The sequence below is a fragment of the Pundamilia nyererei genome, unplaced genomic scaffold (genome assembly GCF_000239375.1).
Source record: "Pundamilia nyererei isolate P.nyererei 1_Seehausen unplaced genomic scaffold, PunNye1.0 scaffold00221, whole genome shotgun sequence".
Taxonomy (NCBI): Eukaryota; Metazoa; Chordata; class Actinopteri; order Cichliformes; family Cichlidae; genus Pundamilia; species Pundamilia nyererei.
The window spans coordinates 706,084-726,135 of record NW_005187622.1 but is presented as its reverse complement, the minus strand read 5'-3'; the positions used below and the strand labels follow the sequence as shown (position 1 = coordinate 726,135).

Sequence of the window (20,052 nt, the reverse complement as noted above, 5' to 3'; positions counted from 1 at the left end):
AGATCAGGACTCTGTGGGGGGCAGCATTTCTTGTTCTTCTTTGTGATGAAGATAGTTCTTAATGCATTTGGTTGTATGTTTGGGGTCATTGCTCTGCTGCAGAATTAATTTGGGGCCAATAGACAATCATTTATATTTCTGAAAGCATTCTTTGTTTACAGCATTTTTTCCACACCTGCCTAAAACCTTTGCACAGTACTGTATATTTTAAAATATATATTCTAATATATATTTCTACATCTTTTTTATTAATATGTTTGTGGAAGAAGGAAAAGACCTAATTAAAAAATACTATCACGGGCTCTTCAGTTTACCGGATATTAACGCCATAAATTTAGTCTCTGTTGAACTAAACATATACCTCCGGTTACTCACAGACAAACACCGGAACTCCTCCCACTGAGCATGGGAGAGCCAATCACAACGCAGAATGGATCAGCAAGTCTCCATGGTAACGGAGTATCGTTTGGGGAGGGGCAGACTGGGAGAAAGCAAGAATCTAAAGGTTAAAGTGTTAAAACTCCTCAGTCGGACTCCTCTCTGTGCTCACACTGATCCTCCTCCTCTTGGGTTTCGTGTTTACCTCTTCAGCCTCACTAAGCTACAGACAGCGGACACACAGCAGGACAGGTAACACACCTTCAGATCCTCCATTACGCTTCCATTTTCTCGCTTTTGGAAATCAGAACCTTTGAGGATGAACAAGGATCGACAGGAAGTGTGGAGATTTAAAAATAAAAGCAGGGAGCAGACACAACAGTAAGAGCCTCAAACTAACAGCTGGAGCATCGGCTGTTGTTGATTTGTATGTCTGTGTATGAAGAGAAGCTACTGTTTTCACAGGCCCACACAGTTTACACATAGACGACACAATAAATACACATTTATGTTACCATACACTCCACACACACACACACACACACAGATATATATAATATAATGAGGTCATCTAGTGGAGGCAAAGCAGTAAGGTGACGGAGGCTGAAGCTTCATTTAACATTCAAATGATTTAGTGTGACCAGCAGGAAAACGATCCTGCTGTCTGCGTTTGTTTAACGCATGTGGTTATTTTGCTGAAGGTAGCTGCAGTTGTCAGAAAGATGAAGGAAATCTGAAATATTTCACTGTACAAACTTTATTTGTAGAATAAAATAGAAATATTCCATGTGGTACTGTGATATAATGTACTTCAAATCTGAAATACTTGTACTTCAGTTTTTATTTTAACCATAATTTCGTAAATAAATATTTTGCTTCATTACAAACTGCTGCTGATATTGGGCCTGCTCTCTCCTTTTTAACTTCTTTCTTGGAATGAAATTAAAACTTTTCCTTCTTTAATTTTTAATGGTCAGCCTGCAGGTGCTTCCAGCCTCCAGCAGGTGGAGCTGTTTGTCTTTTAGAATCAGAATATTTTATTAATACCTAGGGAAATTATGTGGGTTACAGTTGCTCCAGTACAGTAGCATTGACAAAAACAAACTAGACTATTTATCAATACAATATGTTAAGATATGAGGAAAAGCGCAATTTATACAAGTCACCAAGTGAAACATTCAGGGTTGACAAATTATAAATAAATATCAAGAAACTGACAGCAACATTACAGAGTAAGAAGATGTGCGGGCTGTGGATCAGGTTTTTTTTAAGACTTCAAGCTGTTATAAATATCTGGATCAGTTTAGACACAAACTCAGTGAGCCTCTCTTTTTTAACATCTCTCATACAGGTGAGAAAATTTAGTCTTCAGATGACTGACAGCAAGACAATGTAATATGAAAAAACAAAAGAAATAATAAAACAGTACAAGTAACTTGAATCTAACATTAACATATAAGAACAAAAGGATCAAAGGCAACAAAAATGAATAAAACAAAACAAATGCTGAATAAAGCAGATAAATTAGAACAGAAAAATGAAATAGATTTAAATGTATTTACATGAAATCTAATCAGTTAATAAATGAAAGTAGGGCTGAATGAAACTTCATTTAAAAGCCAAAACAATAAAATAATACAGAGGGCTTCCACAGTTTGTTTTAATTTCTTTGATGTTTTGGTAAAATAGCAAAATAAATAAGTTCACAGAGTCGGTGAACGTGTAAAAAGGAAGATTACAAAATTGTTTGCATTATTTAAATATTTAATATTTGTGCATTATTGATAATATTGATATTTATTTTTTAAATACCATAATTAATGTAACCATGTCACTCTTCTACAGTAAAGATAAATCACAGTAAATAAAACAAAAGAAATAATGCTTATAATGCAGACTCAACAAAAATCCAGACTGAAGAGTTCTTAACCCGTCGTGCTGCTCACAGGTTCTCAGTTCAGACTGATCCAACAGCTCAGAGAGAAACACAGGAAAACAGTAAAATACAGAAAAACTTAAACGTAATAAACTAAAAACTTTAAATGACCAACTAAAACCAAAACACAGGATGGATAATAATCAATAAGAATTAATAAGAAAGAGTCCCACAATATCGATCCCAATGTTCAATGTTCCGTGACATGATCTTCAAAGAAATAAGAAAGAAATGAAGAAACAGTTATCAAAACAGACTATCTGACCACAGCCCTCATGTCCAAACACACCTGAGCCTGTAGACAGCGCTAATAGGGGGTCAGGTGTGGTTGTGGCCTCAACCTAAAGTCTGGTCCTGCACACAACAGTGAAGATAATCACAGGGATAGAAAAACATCCATGGATGTGGTTTTCTGGAGCGTCCTGGTTGGCTGATCATGGCGGTTCAACGGATGACGCTTTGTCTAAATATGATTTAAGAGGTATCTGTCACACCTCCAGGAAGTGACATTTAAAAAATTTTTTTAACATAACATTTCATATTTTATCTGGCTGAGGTCAGACAGACACACACAGCACACTGTAGGCTGAGTTAAGGTATAGATCAGCTGTCAGAGTGAAACCTGATTGGTCTGTGTTATGTCAAGGATGGCGGGCACATCGAGACACGACAGAGAGATGGCGATGAATGCCAAGCGCCAGCTGTCCGAGTGTTCAGACCCCATAGAGAGACTCCGGCTGCAGTGTCTGACTCGAGGCTCGTCTGGGATCAAAGGTTTGGGCAGGTGAGCTTCACACACCTGTTCACACATTCAACATTCCAGTCCAGAAGAAAAAAAGAAGGAAATTCTGTGTTTATAAAGATGTCAAATCAAATCACTTTTATTGTCACATCACATGTGCAGGTACACTGGTACAGTACATGTGAGTGAAATTCTTGTGTGCGAGCTTCACAAGCAACAGAGTACAATAACATAAGAACAAGCAAATATAAGAATGGCTAAATCTGAGAATTATATGAATAAATATATGTACAATATAAGAGTGTATACATATTACTGAATGTGTATACTAAATATGTATGTCTACGTGTGTGTATATATGTGTGTGTGTGTGCACATATTTTACAAATTAAATAGAGTAAAAATAAAATAAATATATAAAATATACAGAGGTTGGTAGTACCAACATAAAAAATCTGAGTTAAGAAACAGAATCAAAATTATTAAAAGTTCGCAAACACGTAAAGATGCCCGAGCTTCATCATCACACTGAAAAATAGACTCCAGTCACTCGTTCCTTTTCCCATTTTATCAAACTGAACAACAAACGTCAGCTTCTACAAACACGAGAACCTGCTGCGAAGCTGCTAATTCTTCTGTTGTGTTAGCCCCCCTAATATAAAACCCCTGGATCCTTAAAAAAAGATTTTTTTATTCTCTTTAGAAGTAAAAAAAATCTGTGTTTTTAATTTCAGACTGCTTCAGAGTCCTTCGCAGGTCTCTTTTCTCCATGATCAGAAACTATAGGGACCTCTATAGTCAACCAAAGCTTGTCACTTCCATCTGCAGTCGTCTGTTCTGGGCCCTTCTCTCAGATCGGCTCATGACTCAGGCAGACATTCTCAGTTATTCTTTAATGCAGTGGAGTAAATGTCGTGGAGTGTAGGTCCTCTGCCGGCTGTGATTTGTCCCTTTAATGCAGCGGCGGTGGGTTTCGGGGTCAGATGAGAGTAATGAAGCACTCACATCGATGTTTACGCTGAGGTTTTCCTGTCAGATCATCGCTGAGTCGGCACGGCTGCAGGATGTTGTTGTGTTTGTCTTCGTCGTGTTGTTGCTCTTCTTGTGGTTTTCACTCCGCTGATGTTCAGCTGTACACTCTGCAGTAACCTCAGGTCCTGTAATACGCACATTTACTCCCAGCACTGCAGTACTGGAGTACTTTCAGTTTGAGCTGCTGCATACTCTGCTGCTCTACAGCTGGATGATGATTTAAAAACACGAGTTCATAAGATCAGTTGGTGAGCTGCAGTCACAGTAATGACATTATTCATACTTCACACATCAGATCTGAATCCTTCATCCAGCGCTGACTAAAGGAAACAATGTTTCTTTTTTCTAAAGCTACATGAAAGCGGTAAAGACAGAAGTGAAACTGTCTGTTCTGAAGCAGCTCAAATATCAGGGGACTCAGGACTAAAAATACAGTTTACTACTTATTTACTTTAACTGACATATAGACAGTTATAGTTTTTTTAAAATAAAGTTTTACTTTTCAATGGTATAAAACTGAAATGCTGCTGTCTGATTCGCTGATTTTGTTTGTCAGGACCTTCAGAGTGATGGACGACAACAACAACCGCTCGCTGGACTTCAAGGAGTTCATGAAGGGGTTAAACGACTACGGGGTCTTGATGGAGAAGGACGAGGCCACAGCTCTGTTTCAGCAATTTGACCGTGACGGCAGCGGGACCATCGACTTCGACGAGTTCCTCGCCACTCTCAGGGTAAATCAGACCAACGATGAGAGCATGAGATGAGATTGCCTCCTATCAGTCAGCCAGAACTAAAAAATACCCCCAAAGCCCTCCTTCCATACGTTTTTAATAACTGTGGTTTCAGTGCTCGTGTTTCAAGGTAAACAGCTGCTCTGAATAAAAAATAGTTGTGAAGGCCCCTAAATGGCATGGATGTTTTATTCTGCAGTCAGCGATCGTCTGTTTCAAACTACTGAATGATGTGTCATAAGCTGGACTGAACTGAATCTTCACTCCTTTAACTTCCCCTTCTGTTAACTGCAGCCGCCAATGTCCAAGGCCCGGAAGGAGGTGGTCATGCAGGCGTTTCGGAAGCTGGATAAAACGGGTGACGGGGTGATCACCATCGAAGACCTGCGGGGTGTTTACAACGCCAAGTACCACCCCAAGTACCAGAACGGAGAGTGGACGGAGGACCAGGTCTTCAGGACATTCCTGGATAGCTTTGACTCTCCGTATGACAAAGATGGAAAGGTAACGAGCTTCTGACAGGAATGCCAGACAGGCGGTGTCTGTGTGGGTGGAGGTCAGTGACTGTGGCCCACAGACCAGTAGCTCCTGCACTGAAACAGACTTTAGGTGTGAAAATTTCCTCAGCGTTGATGAAACTGTATGCTCCTCTCTGAAGGTGACCCAGGAGGAGTTTATGAATTATTACGCTGGTGTGAGCGCCTCCATCGATACAGATGTCTACTTTATTGTGATGATGAGAAATGCCTGGAAACTCTGAATTAGCGGCGTTCTGGTAATCGAGCTCCGTGGTTTTTGGGTGGTGGTAGGAGGGCGGCGAGTATTTCCATTTTGAGGTGTTTTCCATTGTAGAAAAGCTGTGATTAAATTTCCTCCCTGGGGAATCTGGTAATGTTCTGCAGGGTATGTTGTATGGTTTTACTTGTAAATGTGTTCCAATGAGATGGACTCAAAGAACCAGACAACATACAAACTCAGCAGTGAAATCGTTCATTTAGCGTGTTAGTCCACGCACTGCAGGCTGCTTCACTCTGGCTTCTTACTGTGGTTCAACCTAACCAATCAGCTTTTTCTCTTTCACTTTCTGGATGTAAACAAACTGCTGTGTAAACAAACACAGCCGCACTGTTTCCATGCAGATATGAAACTCGCGCAGAGGTGATCAGTTCTCATCATTTCCTGCTCCACATTTTTATTCTTGCACTCTCCCAGAGCAGCTGTGCATGATTCACACTTCAAAATCATCCTTCTTTATCTTATACTGCGCCTTAATGCAGCCTGCAGTTCAACCTCTGTTTGAAACAAGCTGCTTTATCTCCTCCTACTTTTAAATCAGCTTTCTTCTGATTGGATGATTTGTGAAGTCTGCCTTGGTTCAGCACCCAGTGCTCATGAGCTGTAATATTTACTGTCACGATCTGGTACAGGGATTCAAACGCAGAGCGGTAAGGTATCTCCAAGGTGTAGTTTATTTACAGTGCCAGTGCAATATATGTACAGTGAAGGGATCCAAAACTCCGGGGGAATCACAGGTTAACTCGCTCACGTCTTCTTCGCTCACACTCACACACGTTCCCGCAGCAGGGAGGTCGCAGGTCCGGGGGGGGGGGATCTGAGGCAGACGAGAAGGCAGGTCACCAACTAATCACAAATCACGAATATGAAGCACAAGAGCTGTGAGAACACTAACGTTAGGGGTACAATCATCCAGCGACGAGAGGATCTGTGTTCCAGCCTCAAATAGTGCTCCCGGTGATGATGGCTGAGTGTTGTCAGGTGTGTGTGTGGGCCAAGGGCAGGAGCCCACAGTGAGCTCCGCCCAGGCAGAGAGGGAGAGAACAGAAACAGCAATTGTAGCCTTGTGGGGCCGACCGGGCAGGCACGGAGACCATGACATTTACAAAGATCTTTTGGCTCATAGGGAGTATTTTTACATATCATTACCTTTATATTTTAAACTTTAGCATGAGCATCTGACACCATAATATCATGCACAGGTTGGAAAATGTGGAAAATAAGGTGATGAAAAATTAAACATCTCTTAAAAGTTAAGTAAGTATACCCCAAGTAACATGACTGTAACACACCCAAAGAAAGATTCTAGGTCTGACCAACCGTCTCAGTCGTGGGCAAAAAGATGACAGTCAATAAAATTCTAAAAGACAATTTATTGACAAAAAATCAAGAGATAAAGGATAAAACAGTCCAGTGTCCCATTTATGAATCAAATAAAAACACACAGTCCCAAGGCCACAATGCCAGTTGCACTCCACGTGTTGCCTTTAACAGGGTTAGAAGTTGTCCTCTGAGACCCACCACCCTGCAAGCATATAGCCAGTGGTCACTCCAGCCTCTGCAATTCTGCTGCCTTTAGGCTGTGGAATATAATAGGCCCTGGCCTATTATATGAGAGACAGAGAGACAGAGAGACAAAACGACACTTTCACTATAGAATTCATAGCGCAAAGCCCATCCATCCCAAACATATCTGATTTCATCACATTACTCTCTTTATTTCATAAATAACTTCATATCTATCCATAAACCTGTCTTTAAAGATTTACAGTTAGATTCAGATCACCTCTGTCTAAAGAGCCATCTGACTGCAATTTAAGGTGTTTACAGTTTTTAGGGAATTTCATAACTATTTGAAATGTTACCCCCATACTTTGCTTCATTTAATTTTTTTGTACACAGAACACCTCGAGATTATTGCCTTATTTTGATTTGAGTTTTTTGTTTTTTCAATAATTTTTTGTGCAAATCAAAATGGGCCTATATTGTTACTTTGTTTTTCCAATTTTAAACAAGAAAAAAAATTGATTATCCTGTATGGATGATTGGATGAAAGAGTGGATGGATGGATGTCAATCAGGTGAGGCACCTCATTTCTTTAAATTTTCCTTTTAAACTTTAAAGCCACACAAGAAGAAACGGGCCGCTGTTTCATTCTGATCTAACCGATGAAGTTGGCCCCTTCCTCTTCATCTCTGCTGTTTGTCTTCATAGTAACACTTTGAAGTACTGTCGTGTTTGATCTCTGTATTTAAGCTGTCATTAAAGCAGGTTTCTTGTACTTGACAGGTGACCCATGATGAGTTTATGAACTATTACAGTGGCGTCAGCGCCTCCATCGACAGCGACGTCTACTTTATACTAATGATGAAAAACGCTTGGAAGCTCTGAATCACATTAAAACTCCAGAATCTAAACACCTCATGGATTTCCGACAAACAGAATTTGTTTTAAATGATCATAATGATGTGTCTGATCAATTCTGCAGCCTGAATTCTGTCATATTTTCAGTTAAAGTCATATTCTAAATAAATGCAGTTACACAGATTGGTCCGACTTTTATCATTTTTGTATCGTGTGCACATTTTTCATTACTAATTACATCACAGTGAAACAGCAGGATTTCATTTTCCACTTTATTACTATATACACTGATATGCATTGTGATTAAATAAAAACAATTCCACGTTACATCAACACGAGTACATTTAGACATTTCCATAAAGTATGTACGTTGTATTTAGTACAGATTACAGACTTCTTGTTTCTGAGTATAAAGCGTACATTCCTGTTTTTGTTTCAGCCATTGTGAGGTCGGTTGTGTCAGATATTGAAGCAGCAGCATTGGGTTTAGCATCTCCATGACTACAAACAGAAACAGTTGCTACAGCAACGCATCCACAACCCGCCTACAGACAGCTGAGCTTGCGTGGACATGACGTACACGACTGCTCAGAAGTTGGAGATCACTTTGAAACCTCATGTTTTCAGGAAGAAAAGCTGATTGAGAGAGTCATAAATGGATGTTAAAGTAGAAATACTGATTAATTGTGTAATTTCTATCTAACTAATCATTCTTTTTATGGAATATCTATGTATGTGTAAAGAGGCCCATTTTAAGCAATCATCTGTGTTCTAATGGCACATGATGTTCTCTAAAGGAGTTTTATAATATTAAGAGGCTTATTGATTATTAGAAAAACCTTTTCCCACCACGATGGCACACCTAAAAACTGCTATACTGATTATAGATGTACTAAATCTGGCTAGTTGCATCTCTGGAGCATTTCTGTGTAGATGTGAAGCTTTAAAATGGCCAAAAGAAGAATGTGTTCAGGCTGTGTTCGTGTTCTAAGAAATGAAGGTGATGCCTTGCAGCCACAAGAAGAAAACAAACCAAATAACACTGGTGTGTATTACTCTCAAGAGAGCACTGCTAAGACCGGTTGGTGGCAGGCCCCCAGCAACCACAGGTTGCTAGGAGAAAAAGGTGTATTCCCCAGCCGGCTGGCAAGTGGTTGCTGTTGGTTGCTGGCAGTTGCTGTGAAACTAAAGCCACAGTCATACAGGCCTAGAGACCAGTGAGTTACTCACTGTCAACCAGCGGCTGCTCGGGAAAAATGTGTATTTCCTGTCCGGTTGGTGAGCAGCTGCTGAAGGTTGCTGATTGTGACTGTGGCTTTGGTCACTTGCAGATTATCGCGGCCGCCTCAGTTTCCATGGAGGGTGCCGACTTCTCTGCAAACATTTACTAACTACTTGCCGAGTAGAAGTAAAACTGTAAAAAAGTCAGACACAAACTGGAAACAGCGCAAGTTTCCCTTCAAAATAAAAGTTTTGCCTTTTGAATCGTGTTGATTGAGGCACAACTTTTACTCTGAATTCAAACATTCTCCGTTTGCAGTTTGTGTCAGACTTCATTTTCATTTCCACTCAGAAAGCAGTTGGAGAGTGTTTGCAGACAAGTCTGTGTCTTCCATGCAAACTGCAGGCGACCGTAGCAGCCTGCTAGTGACCAAAGCAACCATGCAATTGATTTCACCCAGCAACAGCTAGCAACCACTTGCCAAACAAGTGAATATGCACATTTTTCCCTAGTGGCCTGAGGATGTGAGGAGATTGCCAGTGTGTAACTACTTAAGTAGTACAGCACCTTTACCCACATGATTGGACGGTTTTTCCAACAATGAGTCAGCCTTTTAATGTGATAAACCTGCACTGCTTGCCTCTGATATAGATATTCCAATAAAAAAAATCTGTTTAAGGATTCAGTTAGTTAATATTTATGTTCACTTAACTGTAAATTAAAGCAAATTAGCTTTTCCTTCAAAAACATGGTAATTTCTAAGTAACCCCAAAGCTTTGAGTGCTGTACTATGATTCAGATGAGCTTTAGGAGGCTTTACATGTGATCCTGTTTGATATGCATGGTGAACGCTGCAGCATGAGTTTCAGTTCCCAAAGAGTTTAAGTGCAGATGAGTTTAGATACAAGCAGCTTTAAATGACCTCACTGGTGTTGTTCGATTTTTTTGGTTGAGGAATGAGAAAAAAATAAAATACAGATGGTGAAAAATTGAAAAATCTGATAAACAGGTCTTCTTATACCAGACTAGTTTTTGTGAGATGGAGCACTGAGAAGTTATGAGTAAATCCATAAGCCGAAGTTTAATTAAATTCATTTCTACAAGACCTGGAGAATAAAAAGCAGGTCCCAAGAGTTCTTCAGGTTGTGGTCATGTGACTCAAGGACTCAAGGTTTAGGTTGTAGAGATCTTACAGGCCCTTTTAACCAATAACAATGTTCCACAGATTGTTTAGGTGGTTCTTCTGTATAGGTCTCTTTGTGGTTCCTTGTTTAATTGTAGTGGCTCCTTTTGGACACTGAGAACGTACTCAGGTTCATTTACAGGGATCGTGGTTACACAGGAGGTATCAGGGATGTTTTATGTGGTTTTAATGGCCTCCAGTATGAGCTTCTAGTAATATTTTTGTTATTTCTTGTGGCCCTTTAGATGGATAAAGTAGGAGCTTTGATCTAGCAACCAGTTAGGTGCTTTGAAGGCTCATTCAGTTGGGTGTTTTGGTCATTTAGGTAGTACACTGGGTCAATATAGATGTACTTTGGGGGTTTAAAGGGTTTCTTTAGATGAGCCACACTCTTAAATATCAAAGAAACTTTCATTTCTCTCTCATCTGTCAACTGAAGCTGTTCACCACCTCCCAGGCAGCCAACACGATCCATAATGCTGAGTTAAAAGATAAAGTGATCACTTAGACGCTGGGATGCCTGGAAGGTAGTTTTATCTGAAAACCACTATTCTATGCTATGTAGTAAAACAGGCAAAAACACAGGTATATATGATTCCTCCAACGACAAATGACTACATGTGGAGGTGTGTCAGTAAAAACATGAAAACACACTTGGCCTCAAAGCAACAAAATAAATCCTGTATTTCAGAGCTGCAGGTCAACAGCCTGCTCTACTCAAAGCTACATTTTGGGTTCAAGTGAAAGATTAAAGCTAAAAAAAAATCTGTTGGTACAAGCACAAGAATAACAGCCAATTTATCACTTTAAAAATAACAGCAGTGACTAAACATATTAAAATAAACCCGATTATAAAGGAGCAGAACTAAGTTCATATTGTTAGAATAACGTGTAACACATCGTTACTTTAGTTGTCTCAAATGTTTTTGGTTTATGAGTCACAAAAATTAACCACAGGCTGTGTTTTGCTGTCTTTGAATATGAGCTGTGAGCAGCTCCACTGCATAAAAACGTTTTTTCCTTTTTCTGTTTTTTTTTTTCTTAGCAAGCCTGTTGATGGCTGACTGTCCAAGAAAATGACACAGGAAGCGAGAGAAACACCAAAGTGAGGACAAATTTACACGTTGGTGATTTTTTTTTTTTTTTTTTAAACGAGTCAATGATGGAGACTCTCCTCACCCCCAACCAGTCACAGCAGATGGCGGCACATGAGCCTGATTCTGCTGAGGCTTTCTCTTATGAAAAGGGAATTTTTCTTTACCCTGTCACCAAATACCAAATGTTGTCATGTTGTCTATTCTCGCTTTACAGCCTGTAAAATGTGACACTCCCACTAATCCTATCACGGCTAGCACTTCAAAACCTTTTTCTTAAGTCCCAGCTGGGAGCCAGCTTCTATACAAAGATGAGACGATTTATTTTGGGTTAAAATGCTGGTGCAAAAGATGCAAAAATATGTTCATGAATCAGAAAAAGAACCCATTCCATGTTAGTGGCAATGGGGAATAAGAGTCTCCACTCATGTTAGCAGCTTGTTGAGGCTGCTACGCTTAAAAAACTCTGCTAAACTCAGAGTGTAGCAGAGACAAAGTGATGGATGTGTAACATAATGAACTGAGGATGGTGTGAAATTACTAAATGTTATCACTGTTCATCCTGATGGGAACATCTGAACCAAACGTCATAGCAGAAACTGAGTAATTCTTGTGTATATTTGCTACAGAACTCCAAGATGGAGTTAAAATAAATGTCAAAAGATGACAAAACCTAAAAGAATTTATCCTCTTAGGTTTATGCGCAAATGGGAATCCAGATGAGATACTTCACCAGTAAAAGCTTGATTTCTGTAAAGTGAACCAAACTTCAGCACTCCATTCAGTGATTTTTCTTTTGGTAATGAATGCCAGATGTCTCGTTCTCTGGACAGAGGTCCAGCATCATTGAAATCCAGGTGAAATGTAAGTGGGAGATAGGCACATCCGGACAAAAAGGCAGCATGTTTGTCTTTCTGTTCTTTCACTTTGCTCTAAAGACCTCGTGAAGTTGGATGCCCTTTGCTTTAGAGCATCCTGAAGTTTGATAAGTACAGTCTCTGATCCTGTTTGCTCACCACTGCATCACCTACTTGATCTTATAGAAACTGGACATGGTGACGTAAGCCTCCTCCTGTCGATTTGCTCCAAACACCTCAAAGTCATTGACTTCAAATTGTTGCTCAGGCTGCTCGGGTCTTTCCCCAAGCTGGAGGATGTCGATGGGGGAAGGACTGCAGCTCGTAAGGCTGTCCTCGGCTTCAGACGAGCTCCTGCTCAACAAGGCAGAGAGCTCCAGCTCCTCGGTGCTGGCGCTGGCAGTACTCCTGCAATCTAAGCTCTGGGTGGAGCAGGGTTCACTCGACTGAGTGCTGTAAGCAGCAGCAGATGCAGGACTGATCGCAGGCTCTGTTTCCTCATGCGCTGTCGTCTCCACGGGGTAGACTTTGAGATCACTGAGCACCTCAGGTCTGAAGGTCAGCAACAGAGGCTGCAAAACCAGAATGACATCATATTTGTCTACAGCCAATCAAAAGCTCCTTTGTCATGTTCTTTGTCTTAACAATTACAAGTAAATGCACTGGTTTTAACTGCCCTACGGTGCAACAGTTAAAAGCAGCTTGATCTAGTACCTCTAAAAAAAACTCATCACAATGTTAAACAGCAAAAACCAACGGGCTGTGCAGAGGCACGCCAGAATTTCACACAGTTAGTTAAATGTCTGCTGCAGACAGCTAATTTTTGTGCTTCTTATTAGTCAAACTGAAAGTTCCAAAGATTCATGTCAAAATGAGTTTCATGAACCTGTAGTGCCTGTTTGATATCTTTTGTACCAGAGAGGTCAAGAGTGCAATGTCAGCATTAATCAGTACAACCGATGCACCGCTCACTGTGCTGTAAAATCCTGGTGTCACATCAAACAAAGCAATGCTTGAGGTTTTACAAACTGTGTTTATAAGCTGATGTGCTCAGCATAGCTCAGCAAGTTGGTCAATAAAAAAGTATCATCAATATGAATGTTTATGTTACTATGTTGATGCCACAGTTTTGACTACAATTGCTCTTTGGTAGGGGTACCACCACCTGAAATCTCATCTAAGTAAGATTTTGTGTTGTGATTTCTACAACTGGTCCTGTCGCTCACACGTGACCTGATGTTGCTTTGCAGTGTTTTTATTTTTTATCTGACAGTAGAATAACTCACATTGTTTGGCTTGCAGATCTGCACCAGAGTCTGTTTAGGATGCGGGATGCTTGGCCACATGTAGGTAAATATCCTGTGGAATAAAAAGGAAAGAAACTTAGTGAAGGGAACTCACTACTCAGATTGTTCTGACAGAAAGTAGACGTCATACTTGTTTTTCCAGAGGATGATGATGATGATGATACTAAAGGTCACCACCAGCAGAGAGACCAGACACACTCCGACTTGGTATGGTTCCACCTGTACTCCACTGGTCTGCTTCTGGAGGTTTTCTTCAGGAAGGAGAACAACACAGATCATTACTGATATCAGTGTTTAAAAAAGGTTGTGCAGCAGGACTAGACTATTGTTCTTACCAGGGGTAAGGAAAGTGAACGTTTCACTCCACTCACTCCACGTGCCCTTAAAAATCTTTGGGAGTGTTCGCGCCCGCACTTTGACATAATACTTTGAGCCTTTTTTAAGGTATCCCATGTTGATATTTATGAAGTCCTGGGATGAGGTGTTCTGAATCTGTGGTCAGAGAGAAAAGAAAACATTTCAGTCATTGCAAAACATTGTATGATATTGTTGATGTAAAACAGTCTTTTTATGTTGAAGCACGTCCTCATACAAGATAGGACAAGTATTAAATTCCAGATGACCTGTAATGTAGCGCTGGTCCCTTTTGACTCTACTGGGACTACAGTTTTCAAAAGAAACAACATATTTTACACAATAAGGTTTAAAACTGGTGATTGGAACCATTAAATTATCAGGAGAGTGCTTAAAATTTATCATTGTGTGAGAAACTGTGAAAATCAATTTGACCTCGATTGGAACCAGGTGCTTTCTACCAGAGAAAAGGTAAGACGATGCTCTCAGATTTGTCTGCATTACAGTTAATATCACAGGAACTTCAGAGACTACTACTGGGCAAACCAAACACTGAAAGATTTACTCATTAGATTGTTTAACATTAAAAACAACCCACAATACAAGAGTCTCTCTAGGAGAAACTATGTCTGATGTTATAGCGAAAACCTGAAAGTCTTGAAGTAGAATGTGAGATTGCACTTCTGAGCTATACTTTTTAGATCACTGTACCATGATTTCCCCAGCTGTCTCGATCTGAAACTGGAATTCCTGGTTCTTCACTTTCAGGTAGTCCTTTTGGTACGGGATCTGAATCCAAATCTTAGCCTCGTTAGACTCTTCTTGGAAGGTGATGTTAAACACCTGAGGACTCATTGGTTTAACTGCAGGGACAGCACACAGAGAGAGGACAGTAATGATAGCAGCTTTGGGCATGCAGAATTCAAGACTTTTACATTTCTATACTGGAAAAAAGGAAATGAACATGAAGTCTGACAGGCAGTGCAGTGGTGACTCTTCACCAGGCAGCTACTGATGTTTAGAAGCATTTGTAAAGTCTGAAAATGTAACCAGATGACATGTTTACCTATGTTCTTCAGGTAGAGATTTTGTGAAATCCTGCCGCCACTCTTTAAGTGGACGGTCAGCCTGAGTTCCGACAAGGGCTTCAGGTCTGGGGAGCTGAATGTATCACTGTATGTCTCCATGCACTTCACCATTACGTTGCTGTCATAATGAAGGTAGCTGAACAGAAGAGCAGTGACCTGCATCAGTATCTGAATTTCCTCTGACATGCAGCACAGTACTGAACGTTATATCAAAGGTTTACCACAGGGTCATCCTCTCAATGCTGTCGCCTCCATCACCTCCACCCTCTTCATCATCCTCGTCATCATTTCTGCCTTCAAGCAGCTTGCAGGTCAAATTGCATCTTTTCATCATGATGTGAGACGTGCAGCTGATTCTGGGCTCTGAGATGAAAAACACTTTCAGACATTTCTCCACTTTTTGAGTATTACACTCTTGTCTTTTAACTTTTTTTTTTCTGTCAGTTAGCAGTATATATATCATATACTACCAAAGATGTCTAACCACAGCTGATTTGCAGCCCATGTGCCTTAAGCTGATTTAAGATTAAGCTTTACATACAACATGCCAACACAGACATGCAAACTACATCAAAAAACTTCCATGTCACTGATCAAATATTTGTCTTTATCATTAACACCAGTTTATGCTTTTATCTCTGAGTGTTTCAGATCTTTAAGAGTGAAAAAAGACTAAATAAATGTTGTTTTGCTTGTTCAAAGCCCCACTGACTGTTCCTGTGGTTAAGTATGTTGATTAAGTAGATTGTGGGTGATTTAATTTATGAAAATGTAAAACTTTGAATTTCATGGTGATGCCAGTTTATTATCTTCTGGTCCAATATCTTGCATCATGAACGCTGACTTGTTTAACCCAAACAGTGACATAGCATGAAAGGTGTGATAGACTATATCCAAATTGCTGAATTGATTTCTTTCTAATCAGAGGTTACTGAGAAACCATCACATAACTCAACAGCACACTGGAGTCCCTCCTGATACGCAGATAACTGCATCATCAGCATGATTTTGAAACCCTGCCTCTGCAGCTGCCTGTCACTACAGTATGAAGTGCTTTGAGAACATTTTTATTCCAATTTGTCACAGTATAAATATCTAATTCTCTTTGATTTTAGGGATGCAACACAAAAATAATTATTCTGTAGTAACTCGTTGAAGGAAAACTGACTGTGCATCAACTGCATAAAAATGAATACCGAATTTTCTTCAGTTTTTAATTATAAGACTAATTGGAAGCATTTAAGCAGGGGGGGGGGGGGGGTGCAGAGGTTAGCACTGACTACCTGTAGCAGCCTCTCACACTATGAAAGCTAAGTTAGGCTCCAGACCCCCCGCCCTCACTCTGGCAACCCCAGGACGTTAAACTGGGTCGCGAGAAAGGAGAAAACGCTGAGGCTGTAGATGTCTCTGTTTACCAAACACAATATGCTGCATGACAAAATCTTACCAGTGACTTGACATGTTGACCTTACAACCATGTTCAACACCACAACACTTTGAAGCTGCCAGCATGATTAAATCGTGTTATACAAGTTGTTAAAATAACCGCAACTTTTCTTCCTGACTTTGCCGTTATTTATAGTCACTGCTTTACTTCGCATTAACTGCCTGAACGCCGAACAGTGTCCTTGCTCACCTTAAATACGTGCATTTAACTTTATTCATACCATTGCTTATTATAAACTGCTTTTATGTGTTTTTACTGCTAAATGGATGGCTTACGTAGGGTGTTGCCAGTACACTAAAACTGCATGCACTAAGCAGAACCTCTAAACTGACAGCTATGTGTGAAGATTTAACCACAGGAGGAATTTTAAGCACCTGATCCAGTCCACCGCGGTGCAGAAACTGAACCGAGTGAAGCTCTGATGGAACAAAAAGCAGAGCATCAGCGCAGCCCCACGAGCACAGAGACGAAGCTGTGTTTACTCCCAACTGTCACGCTGATAACATCACTGCTTCTGATTTTGCTTGTGCCTACGAGCCGATGTGCACGAGAAGGCTGATTATTAAATCAATCCCGGATATCGAAAGCTGATGATGGGACTTAACAGGTGTCTCATTTTTCTTCCGAATTTGTGCCCCAAAGCTGAAGTGAGTGTCTCATAAACTCCTGAAATGATGATTATTCATTTGTTTTTGTCTTAAGAGATACAAATTGTTCACGCTTCTTCGAAATTAACGGTAACCACACTTGAGTGCAAAGTCATTTAAGGATTTTAAAGAGTCTCTTCATGAAGCTTTTTAATTTTGAGCCATTATGCTCAGGTAAGTGCTCCACAGGTGCAATAATTCATCTCAGATAATATGTGCTGCAAATATAGCCCCCATCAAAGATCCAAACTTTACATTTTCTAATATTTTTCTGTATTTGTATTTCCGTGAAAGATACTAATGTAAAAGAATCACCCCCAACATTCCTGTGCTAACCGCATGTTTTAAAATCTTCTTACCCATGTCGGGGTCTCCATCGCCGCTCTGAGCCTCACACACAGCTGGCAGCAGCAGCAGCATCACGGCGATCCTCCAGCCGAACTGCATCTCATCACCGAGTCTCCGTCCAGCTGCACACACGCTCACCTGCCGCTCTGCTCTTTCATAACCCGCCGTCACACCAGCTGAGAGCTTTTCTCGTCAGCAGGCTGGGAGAGAGGAAGGAGGAGTGGCTAGTCTGCAGAGGAAGGAGGAGGAGGAGGAGGCGGGGGCGATGCTGGGTAGTTGAGGTCTTACAGGACGCTCTGTAAATCAGAAAACATCCTTGATTTGGAGACTGCGGGGTCTGTGTGGTTAGAAGGCTGACGGACAGTTAACTCTCAGATGACAGATTATTAGGAACGTTCAGGGCTCAGTCACATGGACACAACAACATTTTTTGACACCAAATGAAATTAAGCCCACATAGACACATTTAGAGCAAACAAGTTTGAGTTCATTTATTTTTGAGCAAATGTAAAATAAAAAGCCGCAGATCAAAGAACAATTAATATTCCTTTACTTTATTGTCTCGGACAGGAGAAAATCATCTTAGATCAATCAACAAACATCACAAAAAACAACAAACAAACCAGACAACATCAAACAACTAATAGCATAATAAAAAGCTTAAAAAAACATTATAAAAAAAACACAAGGAAAAAAATACAATAAACAATCAGTGCTCAGTCTGGTGTAAAAGTATGCTGATCTGTAGAGACTCGGTCCCTCCACAGTTTAAGAGCAGAAACAGTGACAAGCTGATGTTTTAACCTGGACCTCGATCAGAACCGTCGCCCCATCAGACCTCTGACATCTGTGGGAGCGTGCAAGTTCAGAGAGCAGAGCAATGAGCGGGTGCAGAGTAATGACTGGAAAACAAGCAGAGAACTCTAAAAGTGACTGGAGGTGAAGAAGCAGTGTTTGGACCAGCTGCAGTCCTGAAAGTAACCACAGACTGACACCCGAGCAGCGACCACACCGCCTGAGATGAAGGTGTGAAGAAAGTGCTCAAAGTCGCTGATGGAGGAAAACAGCTTCTTCTTCACAAGCTCATTAAGGTGAAAGTTATTAATACATTCTTAGCATATATTTAAACCACGTTTCCCTCTGGTTACATTCACACATGCCAACTTTAGTCATCTAAAGACCCCCTGAGCAGACCCCCCCTCCCAAATCACTCCCCACCTACAAGCCTGCCCTCAGAAAGTCCCCATAAAGTCATACAACCAGAACTGTGGCCAGGTTCATGAAATCCATCCCACCTGTTCATGTGTGATCTCACTGACTGACAGACATAAAACATTCCTCCGCAGAGGGCTGAGACTTGCCCCAAAAACATGAAGAAATGAGCAACGCTGAAGTTAAGTCTTGAACATTCAGACTCACTCGTGATTTAATGAGCGATGGAGCTGATCTGGGGTCAGACAGATGCTGCAGCAGCTCGGTGATGATTCCAGGTCACTGTTTTTGTTGTGTTGGCAAGAGAATAACAGCAGAGATGGATGCATTTTTGCTGCTTTTAGAGTTCGTGTTCACCTTTAAACCAAAACATCAGCAACTCTATACAGGTGTGCCACGGGCAGGGGGATGGACACGGTATGGCACAAGTGTTTGTGTTATGTTGTATATTGACTTCAAATCAAATGTTCAGAGTGTCAAACTTGAGTGTCCTGGGAGGCGGAAAAGAGTGAAAACAGGAATTCTTTCGATAGTGGTGAGGCGATGTGGAGCTTTGTGTCTAAGGTTTGTTTTGGGGGTTTGTTATTCGTCCAGAGTTAGAGCTGACAAAAGCTGCACAGACTATAAACGTATCTGCTGTATAAATAAACTCAACGCGCCGGATGTAAAGAGCCAGAAGGTAAAAATAGCAGTTATCAGTCTGTGGGAAATGTTCTCTCTGCTGTGACCAGACTGTACACTTTTTATCTTTTGTAGCCATCTTTGTGCGCAGACCTGTTGTTTTCCAGGCTTGTGAGAGGGTGAAGTTTGTGCAGCTCTGAGCGAACCTTTGCCAAACAGCAACCATGGAGCTGAAAGTCTAACCAGTAACCTACAAACCACTTCCTGTCTACTCTGGTTTGTTTTCAAATGAGGCCAGCATCTGTTTTAGTTTACTACGATCTTCAAATTCAGAGGCAAGGTCGCCGATCACCCCGAACTTGGTCATATGTTAACGCGCCATTATTCACAGAAAAAATAAAGACATCAGCTTTGACGTCAGGAGTTCAGATTTCTGTCAGTTTGCAGTTTTGCTTCATTCCCCTCACACCAACAACTTCTCTGTTTCCCTAAATGAGTATTTAGTTTCTCTGCAGCCCGCAGCCTCAGCGTGGTTTGCTCTGTTTCCTTCTCAGCTACAGGGCCAGACGCACTGCATGTTTCAGGTCGCAACACAGGGCATGCTGGGAAAACTGTGGTGCAATACCTGCTGCCTCAACCTCTAATCTGTAGAGTCGACTGTATGAAGGCAGCAGGAACTGCACAAACACCG

The 20,052-nt window shown here is 40.9% G+C and overlaps 2 protein-coding genes across 3 annotated transcripts; one reads left to right on the top strand and one right to left on the bottom strand.

The window, feature by feature from the left end:
* Positions 1 to 444: 444 nt before the first annotated feature.
* On the top strand, positions 445 to 8,165 carry capslb (calcyphosine-like b). 2 transcript variants are annotated; one of them, XM_005748416.1, is made up of 5 exons: positions 445 to 630; positions 2,961 to 3,098; positions 4,645 to 4,822; positions 5,117 to 5,326; positions 7,907 to 8,165. In XM_005748416.1, exons 1-5 carry the CDS (start codon positions 449 to 451, stop codon positions 8,006 to 8,008), a joined length of 810 nt encoding a protein of 269 aa, XP_005748473.1. In that variant the 5' UTR covers positions 445 to 448; the 3' UTR covers positions 8,009 to 8,165. The 2 variants fall into 2 exon arrangements, with proteins under 2 accessions (XP_005748473.1, XP_005748474.1); XM_005748417.2 differs by lacking the exon at positions 7,907 to 8,165 and adding an exon at positions 5,481 to 5,707.
* Positions 8,166 to 11,559: 3,394 nt separating this feature from the next.
* On the bottom strand, positions 11,560 to 17,735 carry il7r (interleukin 7 receptor). Its single transcript, XM_005748415.2, has 8 exons — positions 17,540 to 17,735; positions 15,308 to 15,449; positions 15,065 to 15,222; positions 14,710 to 14,861; positions 13,980 to 14,136; positions 13,775 to 13,895; positions 13,624 to 13,696; positions 11,560 to 12,909 (listed from the first exon to the last, which is right to left on the bottom strand). The coding sequence occupies exons 1-8, from the start codon at positions 17,625 to 17,627 to the stop codon at positions 12,508 to 12,510; spliced, it is 1,293 nt and encodes a 430-aa protein (XP_005748472.1). The 5' UTR covers positions 17,628 to 17,735; the 3' UTR covers positions 11,560 to 12,507.
* Between the last annotated feature and the right edge of the window lie 2,317 nt (positions 17,736 to 20,052).